We start from the raw sequence: 12350 nt of genomic DNA, 5'->3' as shown, positions 1-12350 counted from the left end.
CTGCTGACAGAACAAAAACCTACATGTGCAAGGAAAATAGCATTATCTTCTAATATTACAGCCTGCTTTTCAACATTCAGTCAGACTCCTTGTGGATAAAACCACGTCCTGTCCTAAATAATTTCCTGCTAAATACCTTTATACGTCAGGTTACAGAAGTTAAAGTCATGAAATGCAGTTCCTAACCCATTTTACGCCTGTAAAATGTTTCTGAGATTCAGTGAGAAACATGTAGGACAATACTTGATTTTATCTGCTGGGAATGGATAGTTTGATAAAGGGGAGGGGCTAAAATGAGAGGCCTTGGTGACGTCATCAGAAAAGAAAAGTTGTTTTAGTTAAATTCTGAATAAAGATTATGAAGATTTTTTGATGAATCAATATAGATGTTATTAAGATATATTTAAATATCTGGAATAATGTGGATATTCTAAACGATCATGCTTACTTTCAGTGTTTTGTGAATGCTGTGTCATGTTGTCTTTAAAGTAGCAGGGAGTTTTATTTACAGGAAGAATCTGTCTCTTCTTATCGCTGTTGATTCTGGGCTGCAGGACTGTGGGGCAGAGTGAAGGCCGTTGGAAAAGTTATAGTGGTAAGACAAGTTGAGCGTAAGTACATTATGTAAAAGAGCAGGGACATACATTATGGAACATGCATACTACACGTCAGGTATGAAATATGTTCCCTGGTAACAACATTGTGAAGCAAAACAGCCCCCAAACCACGGTCACATTCCTTTCCATCCCAGCGCCCCACAGCCAGAACCCCCGACACCTCCCTGCGCCACACCAGCAGCCAACCACAGAGCCCCTCCCCCCTCTCGCCCCTCATTCCGCACCTCCGCTCATGCTTTACTGCTACTCGCTCCCTCTCTCTCAATTGCTTTATCTCTCCTTTGCTCGCTCTGATCTTGGCTGCCTTTTATTCTGCTTACTGTGTCTGGAAGTACACTGGAATAGAAAAAAGAAATGGAAAAGCAAAGCCTCCTCCTCTGCTTCTAGCACTTTGCCAGCTTCTATCTGGCAAGAAATCGCAGTGGTAGCATGACCCCAGAAACAGCCAATTGTGCTCTACTGCACTCAAAAAGAGAGAAGGAGGGAGATCAAAAATGAAAATTAGCTTGTGTTTTACTCACCCTCGAAGCATCCTAGGTGTATATGACTTTCTTCTTTCAGACGAATACAGTCGGAGTTACAGTATTAAAAGTTGTCCTGGCTATTCCAAGCTCTATCATTGCAGTCAGCGGGTGTTGCAGTTGGAACAGTCCTCAAGTCATCAAATAAAGCACGCGCATCCATAACAAAACGTGCCGCAGACGGCTCTGGGGGGTGAATAAAGGCCCCCTGTAGTGAATTCATGTGTTTTTGTAAGAAAAAGATCCATATTTCAAACGTAATAAACACTTTTCTCTCACTTCCGTTATCTGTCATACTGAAGGCGTTCCGGCGGATGACGCAGCACGTATACGCTGCGCGCACCTTTGAGATATGCTAGTCTCGCGAGTTTGTTTATAGGAGCAAAGGAAGCCAAGTTTCCTTACTTTAGCCAAGTTAAAACCAGTCTTCTCTTGGTATATATCGAAATCCTCTGACATTTTTCTTTGCAAATCCTCAGTTTGTACTTCTAATTCGTGACCGGCGTTTTGTTTTGTTCTCTCTCCACGTTCGTCACTAATCACGCAACGCCAACGTCCTACATCATCTTCAACTGCAACACCCGCTGACTGCAATGATAGAGCATGGAATAGCCAGGACAATTTTTTTATATAACTCATATAAAGTCATATACACCTAGGATGCCTCGGGGGTGAGTAAAACAAAAGCTAATTTTCATTTTTGGATGAACTCTTTAATGCAAGGTGAAGTACAATGGCAGACACAGCAATATAATAAAAGGAAATGCATTTATTCATAATAATTCTACCACTAGCTAATATAGTTCATTAGTGAATATAGAATATTGCTCTTTAGGTTGCTACAGTTGCAGAGCAACATAGAAATTCACTGCGTTAATATAAAATCCAACTGATGCGCTCTCACAGGTGTATTTATCAGCTTTTTTACAGCAGCTTTACTCATCAGTGTGTGTGGGTGGATGTGTGGTTTGTTCTGTCATTACAGAATAGGAGAAAATGAGATACAAGGATTGAACATTCATTTTATTGGTTTGGTTTATTAATACAGTGGTTATTTCAGCCGCACAGGCTTTTCACAGGGGAAACCAACAAATAAAATGAAACTAGATAAGTAGAATATAGCTTTCTGATAATCTGTGGCTCAGTCACTAGTCTCTTTAACAATTAGCAACAATAACTCTGCGTACCTGATCAACACAAACGATAAAAAACATATATAAACACGTAAAACAAGTACCGATGCTAATACTTCTTAAAATCTGGATCGTTTATAAAATGATTTATTTACATTCATTCTGAATAATTATAATTTGGGGGGGGGCATACAAAGACAAAGACAACACAAATGGCACTGAATGCAGGAAGGAAAGTAAAACACTGATTAAAGAAGACAAAATATAAAATATTATCTGTAGTAATTCGACGATTCCATAGTGTAATTCAAGTGCTATGAGTAGTAAAGGGTACACAGGTATAGACCCCCAATCCGCTGAGCGTTGTTGAGGAGGTTGTTGGCTCAAACCTCCTTTCAGTCTCACTCATGCAGTGAAAGTGGTTAGTACAAACATAGAGTTTAGCCCACCTTAATACAATACAAGCTTAATAGCATTAGCATCAAATCTGTGCTTTCATAAACAGAGGGTGTCTATAATCAGCACCGCTATGATTGTGCAACAGCGCACCAGAACAGTGGTCTAGCCAGGTCCGATAGCAAACACAAGGGGGTGTGGTCTGAGGCCAAAGCGTTGTTGTAATGGGTCTATTTGTGTCCAATGGAAATTCATTAGACTGGGCCTCCAACAGTCAACATGAGCTAAAAAGCTTGACAAGTTAAATCACTTATCACTGTGACATGTGAATCTCTGAGCCTGGACTACCGGTGACAAATTATAAAACAACAATTATTAGCAGCTTCAACTATAACGTATTTCAAAAATATAAAGGATCAACTTTTTATATAAAAATATCATTTATCTATGGAGGGCTGATACATTGCGGACGGGTTTGTAGAAGGGTTAGGCGTGTATATATATATATATATATATATATATTTATTTATTTAACTGTTCTTCTCTCAGAGCGCACAGGAAATGGTTCTCTGTGAGGATTTGTCAAGACATGAGCATGTTTCAAAGTTCTTTGTCCCATTCCCGTTCTTTGCTCGATCACTCCCATTTTCACTTTCTTGTGTCTCTCAGGTGTCTCTGTTAGCAGACGGTCTGCTGGCTGGACAGGGGACTCTCCAGAGACAAGCTTGTTGGAGACATGTCTGGACGAGACGTCTTAAACATGGACGAAATATAAAAGGCCTGTAAGGAAATGTTGAAGTGAGCACACAAAAAGTACCTTACACTCCCAGCTTCATAATAACGGTAATCTAGAGCATGTGGCGACGTGATTCTTACCACCCAGTACGCGGTCAGTCCTCCCTGCAGGAAGCCGGTCAGGACATCAGTGGGGTGATGGCGGTAGTCAGAAATGCGAGTGAGTCCTGTGTACACTGCTAACATCACCAACATGAACTGCAGCAATGGTCGCAGGAGCCGCGCCCCTCGCCATGACAAACGCGCCTGCAGGTAAAACTGTGCAAAGACAGGAAGTTTCAAGAATGATTAACATATGAGCTGATAAAAGAGTGTACAGACTGATAAATAAAGCTTAGAGTGTGTGTGTCTGACCTAGCTAAATTTCTGATGACACATTTCCTCAAAAATCGCTCGGAAGTTAGCTAAATCTGATAAACCTGATAAACCATCCTCAAAAGACTAAATAATGTGCTTATTTTAGTTCAAAAATGCCAATAGTGTAAGCCTGTTATTATAAATAGCCTAAGAACAAAGTCTGCATCAAATAAAAATCCACCCTACATGTATATATTATCTAAATGTATGTTATTGATCTTTAATCATCTTTAAATTAGCTTACAATACTTGAGAGACAATATTATTTAGGCCTTCTACAGATATCTATTTTCTGTATCTCCACCCTATCAGTGGAAGATGGTATTAAAAAGGTTCTGTTCCCAAATATAGTAAGCATCACAAACACCATCTTCACATTAAGTCCGTTCCAAACGTTATCTTGTCTCTGTAAAATTCCAAGGCAATAGAATGGACAATGCCAGAATATACTGTGACAAGCTTCATCCAAGATGCCAGAATTGTTGCAAAAATGTTCTATGTAATTAAAAATGTAATATCGAATATCAACATTTCTGTATGCTTTGTTTTTTATGCTGCTTTCACGTGCTTTCCCGCTTTTGAAATCGTGATTACAAGCTTGTCGCATTCAAGTGCTTTGTTGTCAAAAGAATAAAATGTAGCAATCCAAATACATGCTTAGTTGACTGTTTATAATACATACAACATGCTTCAAATGATTGTTCATATATATAAATAGGCACTACTTTAACGACAAGGTGATGTAGTTGTTGTTGAAAATAAAACTAATCAAGAATAGCACTGCCAGCAGCAATCGTTGTCCCCTCCACCATGTTAAAAGTTTATGGCCCGCCCAACTGGAAAACTCGTGTATCAAAATAATCTCAGAGTTTCCCTGTAGTAAATACGACTTGAGAAGTCATTAATGTCCAATTTCCGATTAGGAAGCTAGCATTGATGGCAGCATTAGAGTTTCCCCTTCAGGAACTCGAGCTGCCTCCATTGGACGGATTTGACACGTGCTTCAGAACGCGGTCACGCAAGGGCGTTCCCAAAGCGACTCGACGCAGCGTCTCGTTCCCTCGGGGAACCATGGTTACATACGTAACCTAGAGACTATCCTGTTGTTGACTTAAAAACTTGCAAACACCAAATTGAAATGAGTTGTGAAGTCGAGTTTCAAGGTTTGTGGGGCAGTTGAGTGAAAGAGAAATGTGAATGCTATTGAATATCATGCTTTATGATCGTTTGCAAGCGTTTTGTCATTTTTCCCCTTTTTGTGCCCCTTCCCCAGGCCAATACAGTGAGCGAGAGAGAGGGGTTTAACTGAAAGAAGCCTGTCTATCTCTCAGCAGGCCAAAACTCCCCCCCTCCCAGACCCAACCCACAACTAAACAAGGCCTCCTCTGTCTTCAGCTAGCTTTCACTTGCTCTCCCTCTCTCCGCTCATCTATTCATCAGGCCTCTGGAGAACATTCCCTCTTTCACTCAAGCCTTTCTTTTCCGCTTGAAGCACGATGCCTTTTGGGAGTTTTTTTGCGTTCTCAGAGCCTTCTTCTTTCAGTATGAGTTTATTTGTGTGCATTTGTGTGAGTTGAAGTTTGAGAGAGTTTCTTGTCAGTTGGAATTTTTTTGGCATTTTTCCCACATGGCAGGGATGGGAAGTGAAAGCTGACAACAGAAAAAGCTCCTCACCGGCATCCGACAGCAAGCACAGTCATTCAGCGCTACCCTGACGTGTGTTTGAGTTTGCGTGTTTGAGTGTGCATGTGGTAAATATGGCCACACACGGCGATACTCACTGCCAGGTAAAGCATGGTGTACATGGCAAAAGATGCATGGCCCGAGAAGAAGGACTTTCTGTTTGAAAAGAGCAGAAGGGAAATATTACCAACTAAATGTCATAATCTCGCAAATCATTAAACCGCTGCACTGCTTTATGGGCCATAACATTGTCTGCATGATGTTATATTAAGCAGTCACAAGCATACGTGTTATTTTAAGTAAATTCCTTTATATTTCCATAAAACATACAATGTGATCAGTCAAAAAACCTCCAGCATTTGCACTTGAAAAACTGTACCTTTAATTAATCATACACTGTAGCTCTGTTCCAAAATCTAGTGAGCCTCCTACCTAGGAAGCATCACTAGATAGAGTAGACAATCCTAGAATGCATTGCGACAAGCTGACCCTTGTGGCAAAATGTGCTTTGTTATACAGAATGTGCAGTTTTATAATACTTCAAATCTTTTAAAGTATATATTTATTGTGCTGTTAGCTTAGCAACATCGAACTCCATCAGAATCAGTTGCAAGTCGAGTCTTCCATGTGGAGTACTGTTTGTGTCATGCAAGTAAAATGTTACAAATATTCAGTTGTGAAGATCCGTTTTGGTTAGGATGCTGCCTATGTAGGTAGTATACAGCAAGACAACTCACTTAGGCTCCATCCGAATATGCATACTTCCCTACATATAGTAGGTGAAAAATATTGCATAAAAAGATAGTATGTTCGAATTCAGAGTATTTATAGTAGACAAATAGTACCCGGGTGACCAACTACTTCCGACGCGATTCTGATGTGCTCGTCTAATGGACACTTTATCCTATGAGGCCTTGTGAGCGGAGTTGTGAATGGCAGTGAAGCTTCACAATGGACACTGGTAGGTTACATGATAATGACAACCTGATGGATATAGTACGTACGGATTACCTTCATACTACACACATTCATACTACATGGTAGGGGTGGCCAACATCGATCCAGAAGAGCCAAGTCCTGCAGAGTTTTGCTCCAACCTTGATACTCACCTGCTGGTAGCTTTCTGGTAACCCTTAGACCTTGATTATCTTATTTAGGTGTATTTGATTAGGTTTGGAGCTGAACTCTGGTGGACTGTGGCCCTCCAGGACAGACATTGGACACCCCTGCTACAGTATATGGGGTCTCTAATTCTGCTCCTGGAAAGTTCAGTTCCAACCCTAACTTGATAATTACAGGCAGGTGTGTTGGAGCAGGGTAGGAACTGAAGTCTGCAGGAACTGCAAGTCTCCAGGAGCAGGGTTGGAGACCCTTGGTATAAATCAATAAGTACTCTTTCAAAAGAAGTAACAATGCAAATTTTGTACAGGGCCTAGGTTTTGGAACAGAGCTCATCTCATCTCTGTGCCTCCCATTAAACTCCTTGTACTTCACTTACCTGGCCTCCTCCACTATCTTGGATTTGTTCCTGCAGGTGACATCTGAGATGTAGGTTCCAGGTATGCAGTTGAGTGATTCATAGGTCACATTGCACGCCGACAGGAAGTGGGGACGGAGTCGGCCCACACTCAGCTTCGCCATGTTGGTCAAGGATTGCCCCACGCTGCAGCCAAACAGGAAGCTGCCCAGCTCCTTATATAGACAGGACACGTAAAGGTTGCGCACAAATGCCCTTGAGTGCACATCTCTGAACCGTACCCGGTAGCACTCTCCAACAGCAATCTGAGACAGACAGGGGACACCGCTAAGGTTACAGCCATGCAACACTGAGTTAAATACTAAGTATAATACTAAATAATAAGTCTCATGACGCCTAAAAATAATTCACAGCACCTCATACACATGCTCTCTTACACAAAGAGAAACTCTTGTTCAATAGTAAAGTAGATGAAAAGAGTAAATCAATAGCCTTCAGTATGGTTCACTTGGAGTACATAGGGGATCTTCTCTTTCAGGAAAACGCAAACAAATCTATTACACACCTGGATGGTTGCAGGCAGGTGTGTTGGACACGGGCTAGATTAAAGTGTAGAAATTAAGTCCTGAACACTACTGTAGCTTGCAGAATTCCTTATGGTATTTATGGCAGTGTGTGGGACTTATTCTATCCCCTTGTTAAACAATTACTAATTTAAAAATTAAACATTGTGGCAGTAGGTCACAGACAATTGCCAGATAAGTAAACCAGGATGTTGTTCCATATGGACGGGTGAACTCTCAAGGTATAAATCAGTAAGCAAATAGGTCATTTCCAAATAGAACTCTCCAACAGCAATCTGAGACAGACAGGGGACACCGCTAAGGTTACAGCCATGCAACACTGAGTTAAATACTAAGTATAATACTAAATAATAAGTCTCATGACGCCTAAAAATAATTCACAGCACCTCATACACATGCTCTCTTACACAAAGAGAAACTCTTGTTCAATAGTAAAGTAGATGAAAAGAGTAAATCAATAGCCTTCAGTAACGGGAGAACCGTGGGCTAATACTACTATGAACAGGACGTCTCGTAAAATACGAAAATGAAAATAATGTCATCAGTTACCCTCATGTTGTTTTAAATCCATACAGTTTTCATTCTTTCAGGGAACATCAAAGGTCAATTTAAATGTACTGGTCACTCTTTTCCACAGAATTACAGTGAAAATATAGCTTGAAAGCTTTACATAAAACACCATAGAAGTAGTTCTTCAAATAGTTTTTTTGAGCGAAATGGAAAAAAAAAAGTTATTATCTTGAACAATCTTGACTTTGAGTTCATGAGCGAAGTAGAAAGTATGAATCATTCTTTTAAATCAGGGGTGCCCAGACCTGTTGCTAGAGGGTCACTGTCCTGCAGAGTTTAACTTCAACCCTAAATTAAGCCATCTGAACCAGCTATTCACTGTCTTCAGTCTCACTAGAAATTTCCAGGCAAGTGTGTTGAACTCTATAGGTCGTTGGACCTCTAGGAGCAGGATTGGACACCCCTGTTATAAATGCATTAGTTGATCAAGTTCACAAAACCAGTGTAAATGACTGGTTCACAAATCATCTTTTTGAATGATGAATATAGACTACTAACACCTGCTGGTATGGAGAGTTATTTCTTCTCATGTCGGCGCAGAACGTACATGCAGTTTTGCTACTGGCTGTAGTCTATGCACTGTGTTCAAGTGCAAATTGTTCGCCTTGGTAACACGAGGCAACAACACGGTTTTCGTTACCACTAGTTCTTTGATTTGGTTTGGTGTGCCTGGGCCTTTAATAATTTTAGTTTTGCCATTTTTTACTTTATTCACATAGTACAGTTGGAGAGAGGTCAGGAAGCGAAGTGGGAGAGAGAGGGAGCCAGGATTGGTAAAGGACCATGAACTGGGATTCGATGTTTGGTCGCCTGAAGTGCAATTATGCCTACATGACGAAGCGCTGCCCAGAAGGCTATTGGTCCCAACAGCAATTAACAGCTTACTGGTGATAACTTAAATTTTGGTTTATTTTTTGCTCAAAGTTTTCTTATATGCTATATTCTTAAGGCTTCTGAAAGATTTAGTTACTTTAATACTTTAATGTTGATTTTGCACCCATTTTGATACTTAAAAGACTTTGCAATTCAATGGAAAAGAACAATTCTTGAAAATCTTTTGTACTTTTTTCTGACATGAGGTTGAGTAAATGAAGACAGAGTTTACACTCTTGGGTGAGCTATCTCTTTGTGGTCTTTCAACAAGTGATATTTCAGTTTATGTGTGTGTTCTCACCGTAAGTCCTGTGATTATGATGCCCCCGGCTGTAAGCATGCTGTCAGGAATGGCCTCACTTTCTATGTAAGGATATGTGATGCTGGTGTCCCCGCAGAAGAAGCCCCTCATGTACGGAGTCACCGCTTTGAGCTCACAGGCGAAGAATGGAATGGAGGCTGTCAGGAGAGAGACAGACGGGTTAATGTTTCTGTCAAAACTACCTGGAGGAATGTTCTTCTGTGCATTTTAGTGTTTCTCTGGCACCACAAGATCAGACATAGATACATCTTTAATGCTCTATTATATGCAATTAGTATCGCAAGTGCAGTTGAGATATTGAGAATGTCACTGTCTTCCTGATGAGAATCGAGATCCAGCCTAAGGAGCTGACATTCCATGCATATCTCTGGCAGAAAGAGTGAAGCAGGGGGTGGGGGTTGAAAGAGAATGACAGCACAGCTAGATGAGGCATGTGGAGAAGAAAAGACCCCAAAGAATACAGGATTGAGGTCAGAGACTATGAGGAGGAAGATGGAAAGTTTCTTGCGAGTTGTGCTGGGAATGCGGTAAAATGGTTCACTTGGAGTACATAGGGGATCTTCTCTTTCAGGAAAACGCAAACAAATCTATTACACACCTGGATGGTTGCAGGCAGGTGTGTTGGACACGGGCTAGATTAAAGTGTAGAAATTAAGTCCTGAACACTACTGTAGCTTGCAGAATTCCTTATGGTATTTATGGCAGTGTGTGGGACTTATTCTATCCCCTTGTTAAACAATTACTAATTTAAAAATTAAACATTGTGGCAGTAGGTCACAGACAATTGCCAGATAAGTAAACCAGGATGTTGTTCCATATGGACGGGTGAACTCTCAAGGTATAAATCAGTAAGCAAATAGGTCATTTCCAAATAGAAATCAGTTGTGGCTTAGCAGCAAGTGCATGTGCTCCAACACATTGTGTAGTTTAACATTAATATTAAATTTTTCTGATAATTAGTTTCATGTTATGGTCGATGCGTTATAGATATTAATTTGTTTCTTACAGACAACTAGATTTAATTTTTTTTTGCTTTCTTTGTTGCATTTTCTCCTTGGTACCAACATGTGCAAGTCACATGTAAGTAAACTGTCCTCTCATTGGTCAGAGTTCTCCTGTTTACGTTCTGGGATTCCACTCATTAGTTAGCTCTGCGATCTAGCTCCTTTTTACACACATTAGGGTGACCATACGTGCCATTTTCCCAGGACACGTCCTGGCCAGGATTTCTATATTGCCTAAAATATCTAGGTTTTGGCTTTGTTTGCGTGTGCAGACCGATTGGTGTATGACATCAAAATACCTCGAGAGCATTTTGAAAGCATAAGGAACCGTCTGTATGGTACTTTGATGTCATACACCGATCGGTCTGCACAAGCAAACAAAGCCAAAACCTAGATATTTTAGGCAATATAGAAATCCTGGCCAGGACGCGTCCTGGGAAAATGGCACGTATGGTCACCCTAACACACATACACATATACGAATGCATATAAGCCTTGATTCAATCAAGACTTCATCGGGACAGCATTCTTGCAATGCACCTGTTTTGTAGAAGAGCAATGACATTTTAAAATAAAGAGGTGCACTTTTATTTTCAACTGATAAGTAAGGTTCTTACACACAAAATCACATAATGCATTACCTATTATGAATTATGATACAGACTAACTCTTTAGTCCATTGGGTCGGATTGCTTTCTCACTGCAAGTGAGATTATTTCAGTTTGGCCAAGACCTCCTCATTCAGGTGATCTCAGACTGGTGTTGATCTAAGCATGACTGCCATGTTTAAATATGCCTAAACGAACCAAACTAAGGGAGAAAACGCACCAGTTTCTGCTCCAAACATGCCAGGTGTGAAAACACCCTCAATAAATAATTCATTTTAAGTACTAAAAGTGAGTTTAGGCTTCATTATATTATAATGTACATTTTAGCATACGATTTGTTAAAGATTGCATTTAACACATATTTATTAGCATTTTTAAAGTTTAACCATAGTGTTCAAGTGTTAAAAAAACTGGACATTAGCATGTAAAATTTAAAATCACTTATGAATTATTAGCAGTTGTAAAGAAAGATATTAATGCTATTTTAATAACTTCCACTAATTTGCTAATTTAACCATCTCTTCAAACCCCAAATGATTCCCATTCAGAGAGTGTTTTTGATTGACTAGTTTTCTGATGCTAAAAAAAGCATGGGCTTTTTGCTGTTTACAGAATCTAGTGTTCTCACTCAGGCAGGTGCCATTTCTCAGGACCTCTTTTCAGCGATATCTGTCAGGAAGTAGGAACATTTCATGTGTCAAGCAATCACTTACAACACCTTTAATGGATAGAGAAGTAGTGGCTAATTATTCATTATAGAATCATTACTGGAAATAAATGTGGAGTACACAGTACTGATGTGTAAATATAGATCTGTACTGGGAGTTGAGTATGAATATAGAAGTGATGAGTGATTCAGCTGTTGAGTTCTTGGTTTTTGTTCCCTCTCTCTCTCTCTCTCTCTCTGTTTCCCCCAGGCCCGGGGCCCGTACGGTCCCATGCCCTTGATCCACACAGAGCATGAGACTAATCATTAACCCTCCACTCTCTCACCCAGCTGGAACGAACCCAGCCACAAACACAGCCTCTGCCAGGGAATCTCTCAGTGTACGTGACCGCTCTTTTTCCAGGGCATAAGCACATGCTTGCACGCTGCAGGGGGACCGAAACAGATCCAGAGATGGAAAGAAAGTGCAAAGTAGGTCACTGTTGGCTTAAATGTACCAGCAAGTTCATGTAGACTAATCGTGATCATTCAACCACAATATTGGGTGTCATTCACTAATAATTTCGTATTTGTACGCACATGATAAATTCTAACAAAAATTCGCAACACATGCATACACCTTATTCTAATGTTAATGAATTCTGAGATTTCTAGAATGAGTGACCGCTCAATGTTACTAATTTGCATAAACACGCCCGTCTCCATATAAGGGCTTTTCGCACAATCTTTCCTTGCAGCCTTTT

At 40.3% G+C, this 12350-nt stretch overlaps 1 protein-coding gene across 1 annotated transcript in view; it reads right to left on the bottom strand.

Annotated features, from left to right (window-relative positions):
- Positions 1-2930: 2930 nt before the first annotated feature.
- Positions 2931-12350, bottom strand: part of ppap2d (phosphatidic acid phosphatase type 2D) — a 42725-nt gene continuing 33305 nt past the window's right edge. The window contains exons 2-6 of the mRNA XM_016295298.1: positions 9308-9465; positions 7001-7284; positions 5601-5658; positions 3544-3720; positions 2931-3447 (exon numbers count right to left, since the gene is read on the bottom strand). Coding sequence (XP_016150784.1) covers positions 3346-3447; positions 3544-3720; positions 5601-5658; positions 7001-7284; positions 9308-9465 — 779 coding nt within the window. The 3' untranslated portion in view covers positions 2931-3345. The remainder of the gene's footprint in view (positions 3448-3543; positions 3721-5600; positions 5659-7000; positions 7285-9307; positions 9466-12350) is intronic.

This window comes from Sinocyclocheilus grahami, unplaced genomic scaffold (genome assembly GCF_001515645.1).
Source record: "Sinocyclocheilus grahami isolate Dianchi unplaced genomic scaffold, SAMN03320097.WGS_v1.1 scaffold333.1, whole genome shotgun sequence".
In the NCBI taxonomy this organism is placed as follows: domain Eukaryota; kingdom Metazoa; phylum Chordata; class Actinopteri; order Cypriniformes; family Cyprinidae; genus Sinocyclocheilus; species Sinocyclocheilus grahami.
Note: the sequence above shows the minus strand (reverse complement) of the source record. Positions and strands in the feature narration are given on the sequence as shown.